This window comes from Narcine bancroftii, chromosome 4 (genome assembly GCF_036971445.1).
Source record: "Narcine bancroftii isolate sNarBan1 chromosome 4, sNarBan1.hap1, whole genome shotgun sequence".
Classification (NCBI taxonomy): domain Eukaryota; kingdom Metazoa; phylum Chordata; class Chondrichthyes; order Torpediniformes; family Narcinidae; genus Narcine; species Narcine bancroftii.
The window spans coordinates 311,938,277-311,954,778 of record NC_091472.1 but is presented as its reverse complement, the minus strand read 5'-3'; the positions used below and the strand labels follow the sequence as shown (position 1 = coordinate 311,954,778).

The window sequence follows — 16,502 nt, the reverse complement described above, 5'->3', positions numbered from 1 at the left end:
TTCCTGACTCTGTGTGTGTGTGTGTGTGTGTGTCTGACTCTGTGCGTGTTCCTGACTGTGTGTGTGTGTGTGTCTGACTCTGTGTGTGTGTCTGACTCTGTGTGTGTGTCTGACTGTGTGTGTGTCTGACTGTGTGTGTGTTCCTGACTCTGTGTGTGTGTGTGTGTGTCTGACTGTGCCTGTGTCTGACTCTGTGTGTGTGTGTGTGTGTGTGTGAGAGAGAGAGAGAGAGATTGACTTTGTCTTGTGTGTGTGGCGAGGTGGGGGTGGAGTCTGTCGGCGGGCGTGTGACAGTGACTCCCTCCCGGCCCGTTCCGTGTGCGTGCATGCCCCCTCTCGCTGTTCATGTGGGGCGGTGTCAGCTTGTAATGCAACCCGGTGACGTCTGAAAGGGGGCCGGAGGTTGAAGTGTTGACTTTCTCACACATTTTGTCTCGGTTAAAGGGGAACGCAACCACCGTCCTGCTCTCAGGAAGCCCGGAGACGGCGAGAAGAGACGGGCGGCGAGTGTGTGGGTGGGAGTCAGTCGCCGCGCACCAGTCGGGACAGAGAAGGGGGGCAAACACCATCAATCCCATTGCAAATCTGGGATGGGCAACCGCCCTCCCGGAGGTTGAATTATCATCCCAATTAGAATAGGAAAAGCCAACTTTAGAGAAGGGGACCCCCCCACCCCTCACCCCCCCCCCCCCCTGTGGGGAGTCTGGAACATCATATACATTTCACGCTGAGATTAAACGGAGCTTCGAAGGAAATGACTTGGAGAGAACTGAATGGGAAGATCGAGGGGCGCTGGGTTTGATCCGCCCGGTATCCGAGGAGCGAGTGGAAGGTCGGAGTTGATGATGGGACGTTTTTCCGCTCGCTGGACATTTGCGCTTCTCTACTTGACTCTCTGCGCCACCAGGTAAGGAGGTTTTTACGCAACTCGGTCCCTCTTCCAGTGAGTGAGATCAAACCAGGTCACCTCGACGTTTAATTCAGCTTTTAATATACAGCGTCGTGTTGTCCGTCCCACATGAGGCACCTGATGCCCCAGACGCTTCCCAAACTTGGGACGTTTCGGGTGCACTTGATAACAAAAGGGTCTTCTGAGGGTTTGCTCCTCTTTGCCGCGTTGGTACGGTTATCAGAGAGAGAAAGTTAATGCTCGTCTTCGGGCACAACGAAGATTTTGAGCAAGACGTTCAGCGGGTTCGATGAGTAGCGATCTGTTCAAGTGGGTCTGGAACGCTGGGGCCGAACCGTTCTCCAGAGTCCCCAACATCTCTTCCCCTACTATCTTCGCGGCGTTAATCGCGCCGTCCAGCCCACACACCCTCCCGCCTCTCTCATCCTTCCTCGTTCCCCATTCTTCTCTCTTCCCCTTCTCCTCGCCCCATCCTCTCCCCCTCCCCCACACCATCCTCCTTCTCCTCACCATCCATTACCCTCTCCCACCCCCCATGCCCCATCAACCCTCAACCTCTCTCCCCACCATCCATATCCTTCCCATTACCCTCTCCTCTCTCCATACCCCCAGTCCCATCAACCCTCAACCTCTCTCCCCACCATCCACATCCTCCCCATTACCTTCTCCTCTCCCACTCCCCATGCCCCCAGTCCCAGCAACCCTCAACCTCTCTCCCCACCTCCCACATCCTCCCCATTACCTTCTCCTCTCCCACTCCCCATGCCCCCAGTCCCAGCAACCCTCAACCTCTCTCCCCACCATCCACATCCTCCCCATTACCTTCTCCTCTCCCACTCCCCATGCCCCCAGTCCCAGCAACCCTCAACCTCTCTCCCCACCTCCCACATCCTCCCCATTACCTTCTCCTCTCCCACTCCCCATGCCCCCAGTCCCAGCAACCCTCAACCTCTCTCCCCACCACCCACATCCTCCCCATTACCTTCTCCTCTCCCACTCCCCATGCCCCCAGTCCCAGCAACCCTCAACCTCTCTCCCCACCACCCACATCCTCCCCATTACCTTCTCCTCTCCCACTCCCCATGCCCCCAGTCCCAGCAACCCTCAACCTCTCTCCCCACCATCCATGCCTCCCCATTACCCTCTCCTCCCACCCCATGCCCCCAGTCCCATCAATCCTCAACCTCTCTCCCCACCATCCATGCCCTCCCCATTTCCCTCTCTTCTCCCACCCCATGTCCCCAGTCCCATCAATCCTCAACCTCTCTCCCCATCATCCGTCCTCCCATTACTCTCTCCTCTTCCACCCCAATGTTCCCATGCCTATCAACCCTCAACCTCTCTCTCCACCATCCATGCCCTTCCCATTACTCTCTCGTCTCCGACCCCCAGTCTCATCAGCCCTCAATCTCTCCCCACCATCCATGCCCTCCCCATTACCCTCTCCTCTCCCATCCCATGCCCCCAGTCCCATCAACCCTCAACCTCTCTCCCCCCATCAATGCCCTTCCCATTACTCTTTCCTCTCCCTCACCCATGCCCCCAGTCTCATCATTCCTCAACCTCTCTCCCCACCATCCATGCCCTCCCCGTTACCCTTTCCTCTCTTACCCCCCATGCCCCATCAACCCGCGACCTCTCTCCCCTGCCCTTATCACCCCATTCTCTCTCCTCACCATCTTTGTCCCCACCATCCATGTCCTCCCCATCATCCCCTCCTCACCCGACCCCCATATGCCTCCAGTCTCCCCTGTCCTCATCTCTCTTTCCTCCACCCCATATCTCTCTCATCCCTCTCCCAAGCTCTTCAATACCTTTGGTGAGCGTGGATTAAAAGCCCCACTTGGCCCGATGCTCCAGTGATAGCCCTTCCAAAGGGCCATCGACCCACTCCCACTAACCCCTATCCATCCCAAAGCCCCAGGAAATATTTCCTCTCATGTATTTTTGTGCAAACCTCCCCCCACCCTTGAAGGTGACTCCTTCCAAAAGAATTTATTTTATTTCAAATGACAGCAAATGCAAACCCCGATTAGCCTTGCTTTTCAGTCAAGTTGCAAGCCTCCACCCAGGCTCTCCAAAAGCCCCAGGGTGAAACTCCCGAGCCTTCCCACCTCTCCACTGCATCTGCATCTTAGGGTTTCACACCACTATTGGCTGACTTGAAGCTAATGCCGGATTTCACTGCGGGCTCCCAACTGATACCGGTTGAATTAAGCTCCACGGGATGCCTTTGAAGTTTTCTGTAGACTCCGCACATCATTATTTTCCTCAGAATATTACAATTTCTTAATTATGTCTGTCCGCTTGCCTTGATAAGGTCGTCGTGACTTTGATGAACCTATTTTTACTTCATTCTTTCCCTCCTTTTCCTTATTTTACAAATAATACGCTGAAGCTGATATTATTTACATGATAGATCCTGAGGACCGGCTCTGGTCCTCGGGAGGTGACATGCCATCTCTCTCTACGTTCCATTCCTGAGTAATTTTCACCAATATGATACATAATTACAATTTGTTATTGGAACATAAGAACATCAGAAATAGGAGCAGGAGTCGGCCATCCGGCCCGTCGAGCCTGCTCCGCCTTTCAATGAGATCATGGCTGATCTGATGATTGGCTCATCTCCACCAACCTGCCTTTTCCCCATATCCCTTAATTCCCCAAATTTGTAAAAATCTAACCATCCTTGCCTTAAGTATATTTACCGAGGTCACCTCCACTGCTTCAATGGGCAGTGAATTCCACAGATTCCCCACCCTCTGGGAAAAGCTGTTCCTCCTCATCTCCGTCCTAAATGTACTACCCTGAATTTTAGACTATGTCCCCTGGTTCTGGTCTCCACCACTAATGGGAAGAACTTACCTACCTCAATCTTATCTATCCCTTTCATAATTTTATATTTTTCTCATCCTTCTAAATTCCAGCGACTACAATGCCAGACGACTCTTATCTCTCCAGGAAAGGGAGATGAGTGGGGGGATTACCAATTAGTAATCTTCACACAACCCCCTCCCTTTTCTGGAATAGTAAACGAGATGGTTACTTGTCATTTTAACACCCAAGGTATCTGTTTTAACCCCACGTTGACCATTCATCACCGAGGTCACCTAATTATGAGTGGCATTGATAGGGTTAGGATCTGGGGAAGAGGGGGGTGGTGCTTTGTTGTTGAACATTCCCCAGGGTAGGTGAGTTGAAAAGCAGAGGGCATTGATTGAAATTGTAAAAAGTGTCTAGAGGGGCACCCTTTTTCACACAGAGGATGGTGGGTATCTGGAACTAGCTGCTAAGGGAAGTGTCAATGGCCCTTTTACCACTGGCATCCCAGTTAATTGGCCGTGCAGTGTCCCGAGACAGGAAGCTATTCCCACTGGACCACCTTTAACCGGGACACTGACTGCTTTTCCACTGAACACGACTCATCCTCAGGGATCAGAGAATCTATCTTTGAATGGAATGGAACGGGAGTCCTTTTTCCACTGGTTTAATCGGCACACTGGCATCAGCTGATGCTGGGGTTATGACTAGGAGTCGAGGCCATCAATCCCCGACATCATTTGAAGTCATTTGACGATGGCGGGCTGATTGTTTTCCTTTTCCACTGGACCCTTGACTGGTTAATTCCTCTGTCAAGGTACCAGTGGAAAAGGGGGGTCATGTCAACCTGAGTTTGTTGTATGCATTAGTAGAATGTACAAATGCACCATAATTCTTGTCAATTTGTTTACCACTGTTATCCTTCCTGGCTGGTAAAATGCACCAACTACAACAGTATGCATTAAATTTCCACAATGTGCGTTGAGGGAAAATAGATCAGACATATCAAAGGATTGATAAATAAATATTCACAGTTGCCGTTATTCCAAAGACCTCAGGAAATAGTTTCTTTCTCATGTATTTTTATACAACCACACCCCCCACCCCTCCCCACCACTGAAGGTGACTCCTTCCAAAAGGATTTTTGCTTCAGAGGATAGCAATGGCATTTCAGTATTGGAACAATACAGCACAGTAAAGGGCCTTCAGCCCTTTATGTTGTGGGCAGATCTTCTGGTGGCCCCTTTTCCCCCCCCCCTCAAAAGTTAATAGTTAGGGTTAGGGTAGTATGAAGAGGTTCAAGAGCCTTTCAGCCTCTCAGTACATGCGCTGTTGGATTGTTCTTGAGCCTGGGAGAGTGCTGGACTTTCTGTCCGAAGGGGAGAAGCGAGAGGAAGTTGCGGTCAGGGAGAATGGGATCCTTGCTGAGGTTGGCAGCCCTTTGAGGCAGTGCTTCCCAGTGATGTCTTCAGTGGACAGGAGATCATTGCCCACGCTGGAAAATATCTATGGGACAAGTGGTTGGAAAGACGCCCAGCCAAGCACATGGATGGAACGGGATATGGGCGATCACAGGAAAATGGAAGGAGCTCAGATTGACTGCTTGGTCAGCATGGACTCTTTAGTCCAAAGGACCTGTTTCCCTGAGCTGCAAACTGAGATTACATTATTCTCTGAATCTGCCTCCTTCACAGAGGAGTCTAAAACCAGAGAAAGCATACTTAACCTTAGGGTAGGAGGATTATAGGTTGGAATCAGGAATGTACAGACTGAGGCTGTAGAGCTGCCATTCTCAACCTTCCTTTGGCTATGACCCTGCCCACCCCCCCCCCCCAACTCAAAGTCTATGGGGCCTGTGAAGCAGTCAATTTTGGTTTCTTCTGTACTTCTACCGACTACAAAAAAAAACATAAAACAATATTTATGTTGCATAAGGTGAAAGGAAAACCAGTCTTTTAATTAAATGCTCTGTCGTTCCCCGAATGGGGCAGTCAAGCCCGTATTGAGAATGGCAAGAAATATTGATGTTGACATTTAAGGTTTCTGACATGAATGGTTGACTACGCATTTCTGCCTGGTTCACTGAGTACCTCCAGATTCTCTTTGTTTACTTGACTGTCGTAACATTTAAATTGCTACTTGAATTGCTACTCGAAGTAACTCTGGTAAATGGGATCAGGATGGGTGACAGCTTGGAGGATAAATTGATGGGTGGGTCAATTGGGTTTAATTGTGCAGCACGTTATTCATGGGCTTGGTGGACATCTACCGTGCTGTATTGATAAAGTAGGAAGGGGATATATCATGTGTAGAAAGAGGGGAAAACAGTGGGAGGAAAGGCTAGCGACGGCTGATATGGTATCGGACGTGAGGTGGAGAGACCATGGAAAGGGGGGGAGGAAAAATAAGGGGAAGAGTAGATGAAGAAGAGATAGGGTGGAGGTGGGGAAAATCACCTGAAATTGGAAACCAACCATGTTCTTACCATTGGGTTTAAGGCTGTCCAGGATGAACATGATGTGTTCTTCCCAAGTTTACATTTGGCCTTGCCCGAGCGATGGATTAGACTGAGGACAGACGTATCTGCGGGGGAAGGGTGAAGAGAATTGAAGTGGGCGTTCTCGGTGCGGAGGTATGATGGGGGAATGGTAGGACGAGAGGAAGATGGGGGAGAAGAGAGCCTATGAGTGCTGGGGTGGGAGGGGGCGGAGGAGAGGGCGCTATCCTTCATGGGATTGATTGCCAAGCAGAGAGGTTAGAGTGGCTGCAGAAGGAGAGAGTGGGGGGGGGGGGGGGGGAGGGGGGGGAGAAAATTCGCTGCGCATGGACTGAGAGGCTGAAAGGTTCTGCGGACACATTTCTAGAACACAAACCGAGATTAATGCTTAACCCCAGCAGTGAATGTCCCTGACTGAAGCCACAGTTCCTGAAGTGAACGAATGGTGGTGGGGAGAATAACATTTTCATTTTCTTACGGTATTAGCAGTGGGAGAGAAAAATGGGATCTGAGTTGTATAATATTAATCAGCTTTTCTACAACTATGGACAGGGCAAGTGATGTAACGTCATGCAAAGAAAGCATTATATCACGAATGATTCACTGGGGAATTATAATAGGTTTAATCATCTGCTTCCTATTTCATGTGATTAGAATTCCGGGATTAAAGATCCCAGCAGTTTGCATCCAAATAATTAGCAGGCTCCCTTTCCACCTTAACCAAGGTCACAGGAATTATATCAACACTAATTTAGAGATTGCTGCCTTGCTCTGCCCTTTCCCTTTGACATAAAATAATGTTGCCTTTGCTCTGTCAAAACTAATAGTGAGAAAACATTGTCTTTGCTGTGTTTGAACTGCTCTCTCTCACGCAGTCTGCACTGTTTTCATGGTTGTACTAGGAATTTGGGCCACCAGCTGGATTGCATACGAAACAAACTTTCCCACTGCACCCTCGACAATAAACTTGCCTCGAAACCGGGGCCTCAGGTGACGATGAGAGTGAGGCATGGCTAGCGTAGCGGTTAGCGCGATGCCGCTACAGCGCCAGCACCCGGGTTTGAATCCCGAGCTGTCTCTAAGGACCTCGTAGGCTCTCACCGTGTCTACCTGGGGTTTCCTCTATGGACCTCCGGTTTCCTCCCACTGTACGGGGAGTCGTAGGTTAATTGAGATATGTGGGTGGCATGGGCTTGTGAATTGGAAGCACCTGTTACTCTGCCTGTGCTCGGTGTCTAAATATAAAAAATCCAGTTTCTTCCTCACAACCATCAGGTTCCTGAATGAGCAGGCACCCCCATGGTAACATGGGGTCTTTGCTTCATAGTAAGTGATCTTTTCATTAAATCTATATTCGTTTTCCATGGCCACAGGTCAGGGATAATCTTCTCACTGTTCAAGGTATAATGCGACCAATTAATGGTCCTCTTGAATTAGTTTCAGACTGCTGGAAATGGAATTCAACTTTCTCTCCCCCTTTCTGGTGAAAACTGCCAACCGGCGACTCCTCTTCGGCTCATCGAGTCCGCTTTGCCCTTCCATCGTGAGCTGATCCGTCCTCCCACTCAGCCCCACTCCCTGGCCTTCTCTCCACAACCTTTGATGGCCTGACTATTCGGATACCTGCCAATCTCTGCCTGAAATGCACCCAAAAACCTGGCTTCTACAGCCATGTGTGGCAGCCAATTCCAGAGGTTCACCACCCTCTGGCTAAAGAAATTCCTCTGCATTTCTCTTTTAAATGGGTGCCCTTCAATCCTGGACTTGTGCCCTCTTGTCCTTGTCTCTCCTGCCATGGGGAAAAAAAACTCTGTCTGGGCTTTTCAACATTTGAAATGCTTCAATGACAGCCCCCTCATCCTTCTGAACTGCAAGGAGTATGGACCAAGAGCTGACTAGAGTCATATAACATAGCTCAGACCTTTTGGCCCAGCTTATTCATGCTAGCCAAGTTACCATACTGGGCTGGTTCCATTTTCTTGCATTTCATCTAGATCCTTATAAACCAATGGTTCTCAACCTTTTTCCACTCACACCACTCTGTGATTAGTAAGGGATTGCTTAAGGTGGGATGTGGGTGGGAAGGGAAGGTTGAGAATCACTGCTCCAGACCCAATTGTTACTGAAATATTTGGCTTGAGAGAAATTGTCATTGGCCCGTTTCCTTTGGAGCTCTGAAACCGTGCACATAACGAGTCAATTAGGGCCGATTAAAAGAGTAGTTTTCAAACTTTTTCTTTCCACCCACATCCCACTTTAAGCAATCCCTTACTAATCACAGAGCACAGATGGCATAGGGATTACTTAAAGTGGCATGTGAGTGGAAAGAAAAAGGTTGAGAACCACTGTTCTAAGTCCTTCCTTTTCACAGATCTGTCCAAATGTCTTCTGACCCTTGTCATTTTACCCAATTTTATTGGTTCCTCTGGCAAGGTTGTTCCAGATACACACCATCCTCTGAGTAGCCCCTCAGGTCCCTCTTAAATCCCTCCCCTCTTACCTTAAACCTATGACCTCTAGTTCTAGAATTATCTAGTTTGGGGAAAAGACTGAATATTATTCATGACCTCAATCTTGTTTAATCCTTCATATGGGCGCCTCTCAGCCTCCCACACTGTACATAGAACATAGAACACTACGGAATAGTACGGCTCTTTGGCCCTCAATGTTGAGCAAGCCCATACACTTCTTAAAAAAAAAGTACTTAACCCTCCCTACCTCATAACCCTCTATTTTTATTTCATCCACATACCTGTCTGAGTCTCTTAAATGCCTCCAATGTTTTCAGTCTCCACTACCATTCTCAGAAAGGCATTCTAAGCACCCACAACTCTCTGTGTAAAACAAAAATTACCTCTGATGTCTCCCCTAATCATACCTTCCTTCACTTTGTTCAGCGATGTTTTCTGTTCCTACTCTGGGAATATCTTGTAGACCTCTATTGTCTCTTTCTATGCTCCAAAGAGAAAAGTCCCAGCTCAGCTAACCTTGCCTTATAGTACAAAATAAAGATTAACCCTAACTAACCTATCCTTTTTACAGTGGTTTGGGAGCCACCTGGTAAGGTACAAGCTGTGTTCTACTGCAGAAATATAAATGTAATCCAGGTCCTGGATTGGAGGGATAACTCAGGTTGACACGTACAAGTCAAATGTGGTTTGGAAGTACATTTACCTCTTAGAGAAAGCATCGAGGGACATGAGCACAATGCAGACAAATTTACCAGGATGTTGCCTGGATTAGAAGACGTGAGCAGCAAGGAGAGGTTGGACAAACTTACGTTGTTTTCTCTGGAGTGTCAGAGGTTGAGATGAGACTGATAAAAATTTGTAATGTCATGTGAAGTACAGATAGGATAGACAGTTGGAATATTTTTTCCCAGGGTAAACAAATAAAATTCAAGATTCCTTTATTGTCATGTAATAACATACAATATGTAATACAGGTACTCCACGACTTGCGACCCATGCGACTTGCGTCCATCTGCACATGCGATCGATTTTTAAAAAAAAAGAAAAAATATAAAATTTACACAATTTATGTTGTATTTGACAAACTATAATGAAGATACAGGACACGCAAGAGCCAAAGTGTGCGGTTACCTTGTTAGTCAGGGTCTCGGGGTTCATAGCTGGGCGCAGTCACCTTGATTCCTATGAGTCTTCGGTTGGCGCATGCGCGAGAGTTAAGTGCCCTGTCAGTATTGAATTCCTGCCCTTAACTCTCGCGCATGGGCCAACTGAACTCCAGTACGTGAACCCACCGCGCATGCGCCAGCCAACATTTTGTGCACGCGGACAGGAATAGAGATGGCCACGCCCAGCCTAAGGACACCGGGACTCCTAGATGCCGACTAACATGGAAAGCATGGACCAGAAGGTGGAACATTTTGCCAAGGTTGATTAGCAAATTCAGAAAGCTTTAAGTTGCTATTGCCAAAGCTACGATGAAAAAAACATTTGATTAAAAAGTTTACTTTAAAGTTTCGGAACTTCACGTGCACTGCCAAAATTCTGACTTGTGTCCATTTCGTGATCCTTCAGTCCCAAATGAGGTCGTAAGTTGGGGAGTGAACACAAAATAGCATTCTCCCCTCCATAAGGCAGACAGAGTTGTCTTTCGTGTCGCCTGTTGCCCATTACAATGAGAGAAAAAGAAGAAAATGAGAGCCCCTTCAGAGTCACCGAGCGTCTGTGGATTCGCCTCCAGCTGCTCCCGCAGCCTCCACATCTGCACAGACTCCTGTTTGATTTATCGGCCACACGAGCTGCAGATCCAAACCTCTGACATTATCAGGAAGCCTTCAGTGCCCCGAGGCCCTTCGGGAGCCCTTCTTATCCTCAGCCCCCTCTCGAATCCCGGCTCTGATACCTGGCTCTCATTGGCCAGTCTCCAGCAGCCCGTGCAGGACCCCGACTGCAAGCCGCCGCAGCCCGTGTGGGTCCCTCAGACTCTGAGCCCCTCGCTGGTCCGTTGCCGTGGTCTCCCATTTCTGGTTCCCTGCGCTGGTCCCCTGCTTTACAGAGTCTGCAACCCCCTCGTGGCCACTGCCAGGCACACACGCCGCTATCTTTGGCACAGATATCCATGGTTGCATTATTTTAGTTTAAAAACACTATCTTTGAACTAGAGGACATATTTTTAAAGAGAGGCAAGGGGAGAAATATCAGGGATAAGTCTTTTATACAGGTAGTTGTTTGGATCAGGCTGCCAGGTGTCATACACATTGTACAGCATTCATAAGCACCCAAATTCTAGTGGTGGAAACAGATACGATAGTAGTGTATCAGAGGCTTTCAGATAGACGCATACATATGCAGGAAATGGAGGGATATGGATCATGTGTCATGTGCAAACTAAAAACCATAGAACGTTACTGCAGGGATCTGTTCTGAGACCCCCGCTCTTTATGATATTTGTAAGTGACCTGGATCAAAAGGCAGATGGATGGGTCAGTAAGTTTGCGGATGACACAAAGGCTGGAGGGAGTTGTGGATTGAGCTGAAGGTTGTTGAAGGTTACAAGAGGATATAGACAGGATGCAGAGTTGGGCAGAAAAGTGGCAGATGGAGTTCAATCCGGATAAGAGTGAGGTGATGCATTTTGGAAGGACAAACCAGAAGGCTGAGTACAGGGTTAATGGTTGGTTACTTATGCTTGGGGTGCAAATCCATATATCTCCCAAGGTCGCCGCACAGGTTGATAGGATAGTTGAGGCCTATGGGATGCTGGGCTTCATTAATAGGGAGATTGAGTTCAGGATTAGAGAGATCATGTTGCAACTCTACAAATCTCTGGTGAGATCACACTTGGAGAATTGTGTTTAGTTCTGGTCACCTCATTATAGGAAGGATGTAGAAAGGTGGCAGAGGAGATTTATCAGGATGTTGCCTGGATGGGGAAACAAGTCTTATGAGGCAAGGTTTACAGAACTGGTCTTTTCTCTTTGGAGCATAGAAGGACGAGAGGAGACTTGGTAGAGGTCGACAAGATTATGGGAGGCATAGAAAGGGTGGGCAGTCAGCATCAGTTTCCCAGGGGAGGATCAGAAAACACCAGAGGACATATGTACAAAGTGAAGGGAGGGAAGTTTAGGGCAGATGTCAGGGGTAAGTTTTTTTCACAGAGAGTTGTGGGGGCCTGGATTGCCTTGCCAGGGATGGTGGTGGAAGCTGAAGCATTGGGGGCAATTAAGGGACTCTTAGACAGTCACATGGATGGAAGAAAAATAGAGGGTTATGGGTTGGGGGGGGTTTAGTATATTTTTTAGGAAGGAATATATGGGTTGGCACAACATCAAGGGCTGAAGGGCCTGTATTGTGCTGTTTTGTTCTATGTTCACAGTAGAACATTACTGCACATAACAGGCCCTTCAGCTGACATGCAGACCTCCACAGCAACATATTTACTCCCCACCTCACACCCATAACCCTCTATTTTTCTTCTATCTACTGGTATGGGCCTATCAAAGAGTCTTTTGAATGACCCTCCACCACCACCCCTGGCTTTGCAATTCAGGTACCCACCGCTCTCAGGATAAAACATCTATCTCTGATATCTCTCCTCCCATCACCTTAAATAGAGATCCTCTGGCCCCACAAAAGGGAGTTATCTTAATATGGTATCATGTTTTTTGCAAACATTGTGGGCCATAGGGCCTGTTCCAGTGCTATACTCTTCATTGGTTCAACATAGACTGGTATCAGGGTTAGTATGTATGAGTTGGGCTGAAGGGCCTAGTTGGGGCTGTTCCATTCTTTGATTCTATTAAACCAGCTGAAACCTCAGCAAGTGGACCTTGCCGGGTAAAATTCTTACATTATAACCAGACGCCACTCTTCAAAGATACTCCATTGGAGGTAAAGCATTTCTGAATAATTTCTACATTATACTTTGTTGAAGCTTGAATTTTGGAAAATGCAATAGATTTCTGACATTTAAAAAGGTAAAGGGTCACTGAACTTTTCCCAGGGTAGGGGAGTTGAAAATTAGAGGACATAGATTTAAGGAGAGAGGGGAAAGGTTTCAAGGGAGACCATCACTTGGAGTATTGCCACCAGTTTTGGGCTCCTCATTTAAGAAAAGACGTGCTGTTGTTGGAGAGGGTTCAGAGGAGGTTCACCAGGATGATTCCAGGAATGAAAGGGCTATCATATTAGGAGCGTTTTACAACTCTGTTCTGGTTGGAATTTAGGATAATGAGGAGGGGGTCTCTCTGAAACATTCGGAATGTTGAAAGGCGTGGACAGAGTAGATGTAGAAACGTTGTTTCCGACAGTGGGAGAGTCCAGGACAAGTGGGCACAACTTCAGAATTGAAGGGTGTCCTCTTAGAACAGAGATGTGGGAGAATTCCTTCAGCCAGAGAGTGGTGAATCAGTGGAATTTGTTGCTGTAGGCAGTTGTAGAAACCAGGTTATTGGGTGTATCTAAAACAGAGATTGATAGATTCTTGATTAGCCAAAGGTTATGGGGAGAAGGCCAGGCAGTGAGGGAAAATGGATCAGCTCATGATTGAATGGTGGGGCAGATTCGATGGGTTGAGTAGCCTATCCCTGCTCCTATGTCTTATGGTCTTCTGGAACTGAAGGGGAAATATTTTACACAGAGGGTGGTGGGCAGGAATAACAAGCTGCCAAAGGAAGTGGTAGAGGCAGGGACAGTGACAACATTTAAAATGATATCTGGATGGGATCCTGGAGAGGAAAGATGACACGAAGGCTGGGGGTGTTGTGGATAGTGTAGAAGTTGTCGTCGGCTACAACATGATGTGTCTCGGATGCAGAGTTTGTCGGAGATGGATTTCAATGTAGATACGTGTGAAGAGATGCACTTTGGAGGGTTGGACTTTGAAAGTGGAGTTAGCGGTTCAGAGTATGGATTATGCAGGATGCGTAACAGTGTGGAGGAATGGAGAGATCTTGGACTCCAAGTCCATCGATCCCTCAAGGTTGATGTGCCAGTTGACAGAGTGGTTAAGAAGACTTACGGTGGGCTGGCCTTCATGAGTTGGGGGGATTGAGTTCAAGTGCTGTGAGTTGCAGCTCTGTAAATCCCTTCTTAGACCATGCCTTGTGTTTTGCGTTCAGTTCTGGTTGCTTCATTCCAGGCAGAATGTAGAAAAACTTCAGAGTGGGTGCAGAGGAGATTTACTAGGCTGCAGCCTGGATTGGAGAACACGTCTATTGAAGCAAGGTCGACAGAGCTTGGGAGTGACAAAGGATGAGAGGTGTCTTAACAGAAGCATTTAAGATTATGTGGGGCTTTGACAGGGTAAACAGCCAACATCTGTTTTCCTGGGCCGATCTTAGCAAATACCAGAGGACGTCTGTTTACAGTGAATGGAGGAAAGTTTAGGGGAAAAGTTAGAGGTAGGCTTTTTTTCCACTTAAGTGCGGTGGGTTCTTGGAATGCCTTGCTTGGAGTGGTGGAGGAGGCTTATAGAATAGGGATATTTTAGAGACTCTTGGATAAGTTGATCACTGTAAGAAAAAAATAGAGGGTTATGGAGGTGACGTAGAGAAGGGTTAGATTGTTGTGGACTAGGTTAATATAGTTTGACTCAACATTGTGGGGAGAAGGGCCTGTTCTGGGTTGGAATATCTTTTGCGCAAAACATTTGGCAGGTTATGGGCCAAAGACAGGTAAATGGGGCTAGCAAACTAGATGAGATGGGCCAAAAGGTCTGTCTTTGTGCTGTAAGATTTATGATTTGAGGTCCTGATGAGAATCACATTCTGACCAAGTGATTTCCCCCTTCTGTCTTTGTTCTCAGGGTTTGGAGCAATGAAATCCTTGGGTTAAAGATCCCATTGGATCCCGTCCTCACTGCCAATACAGTGTGTCTAACGCTCTCCAGCCTCACTCGTCGCCAGCTGGAAGTCTGCATGAGGTATCCGGATGTGACAGCTTCTGCCATCCAGGGCATTCAGATTGCCATCCATGAATGTCAGCACCAATTCAGAGACCACAGGTGGAACTGTTCCAGCCTGGAGACAAAGAACAAGATTCCCTATGACAGTGTGATCTTCAGCCGAGGTACGTGTGCGTGTGTGTACTTGTAGTGGGTGTGCGGTGTGCGTGCATGTGTATGTTTGTAGTGGGTGTGCAGTGTGTACGTGGTGGGTGTATGTGCGTGCATTTGCACTTGTATGAACAACTCACTGAGCCATAATAATTGGCCGACTGTGCCCTCTACTTTAAGGATCTCAGTCTTCCATTGGATTTTGCGGAGGTGTGACGTTCTCTTTGGTATCAGCACTTTCCAGGATGCTCTCCTAATCCAGAGATCACTGTGTATGGGATCAATGGTAACAGATCTTTACCACAATGCAGGTCATTCGAGATTCCTTTATTGTCGTGTAATAGTACAGAGCATGTACTATTACACGAAAGTGCCTGCAGTAAGGCAGACAAAGCGTCACCATTAGTGTCACCATATGTCCTTACAGTAAGAGAGAAAGAGTCTCTGTGCCCGTGGATCCACCTCTAGCCCTCCCACAGCCTCTGCAGCTGCACAGACTCCTGTTCGATCCGTCGGCCGCCCGAGCTCCAGATCCGAACTTCCAACACTACTGGGAAGCCTTCGGTGCGCCCAAAGCTCTTCGGGAGCCCTTCCTGCCCTCAGCACCCTCTTGAACCCTAGCTCTTGATGCCTTGCTCCCATGAGCCTGTCTCCAGCAGCCCGCAGCCTGCGAGGGTCTCCCCCACCGACCGCAAGCTGCCCGCGGCCGTAGTGAGTCCCTCAGCCGCTGAGTCCCTCGCTGATCTGCCGTGGAGGTCACCGTCCTGTAGTGTCGTCTCCTTTGCTTCTCCTTCTGAAGCGCAGGGGGGTTCTCCCATTTCTGGTGCCCTGCACTGGTCTGCTGCTTCCCACAGTCTGCAACCCCTCGTGGCCACTGCCAAGATCAAGCTTCTTGGACACCATCAAAGTCGAAGAAAGGCCAATTTTTAGGGAATGAGAAAGGTTCTAGAATGCATGATCGGGATAAATTGTTTTCGGGCAAGGATGCATGAGGGAAGTGGAGGACCTTCAAAGGTGAAATTTTGAGAGTACGGAGTTGGTATGTTCCTGTCAAAGGCAAAGATAGAAGGCAAAGGGAACCTTGGGTTTTCGAGGGATATCAGGGATCTGGTTTGGAAGAAGTCAGCTGTATAACAGGTTTAGGGCAACATGGAACAAATGAGGTATTTGAGGAGTATAAAAAAGGCAAGAAAAACCTCAAGAAGGAAATCAGGAAGGTTAAAAGAAGACATGAGGTTGCTTTGGCAGAGAATGTGAAGGAAAGTCCTCCAGTCAAGTTGCGTTTGTCGATCATACCATAAACCTTACAGTGAAAAACAAGGTAGCGTTTATCCGGACTGTGGAGCTGGTTATTTACATTAACCTTTTTATATATAAATAACATATCATAAATAACATCACTTATTAACTATCACATTACCTATGCCAGCCCTGGAGTTCAGAAGCCTCACGGCTTGGGGGGGGGCGAGGGGGGGGGGGGGGGAAGCTGTCTCATAATCTGGTCGAGCACTTCGGTACCTCTTCCCAGATGGCAGGAGGGAGAACAGATTGTGGGAGGGGTGCATGGAGTCCTTCCTGATGTTTATGGCTTTCAGCAAACAGGGCTGTTATAAATGTTCATCATGGCAGGGGTGGGGGTGGAGTCCCTGATTCCTAAAACTTTCTACAGGTGGACTAAGAGCAAAAGGATAGTGAGGGACAAAATTGGTCCCCTTGAAGATCAGAGTGGTCGACTTTGTATGGAGCCAA

At 48.1% G+C, this 16,502-nt stretch overlaps 1 protein-coding gene across 1 annotated transcript in view; it reads left to right on the top strand.

Annotated features, from left to right (window-relative positions):
- Window positions 1-403: 403 nt before the first annotated feature.
- wnt10a (wingless-type MMTV integration site family, member 10a) overlaps window positions 404-16,502 on the top strand; it is a 113,077-nt gene continuing 96,978 nt past the window's right edge. The window contains exons 1-2 of the mRNA XM_069930554.1: window positions 404-907; window positions 14,505-14,767. Of these exons, the coding sequence (XP_069786655.1) occupies window positions 774-907; window positions 14,505-14,767 (397 nt within the window). The 5' untranslated portion in view covers window positions 404-773. The remainder of the gene's footprint in view (window positions 908-14,504; window positions 14,768-16,502) is intronic.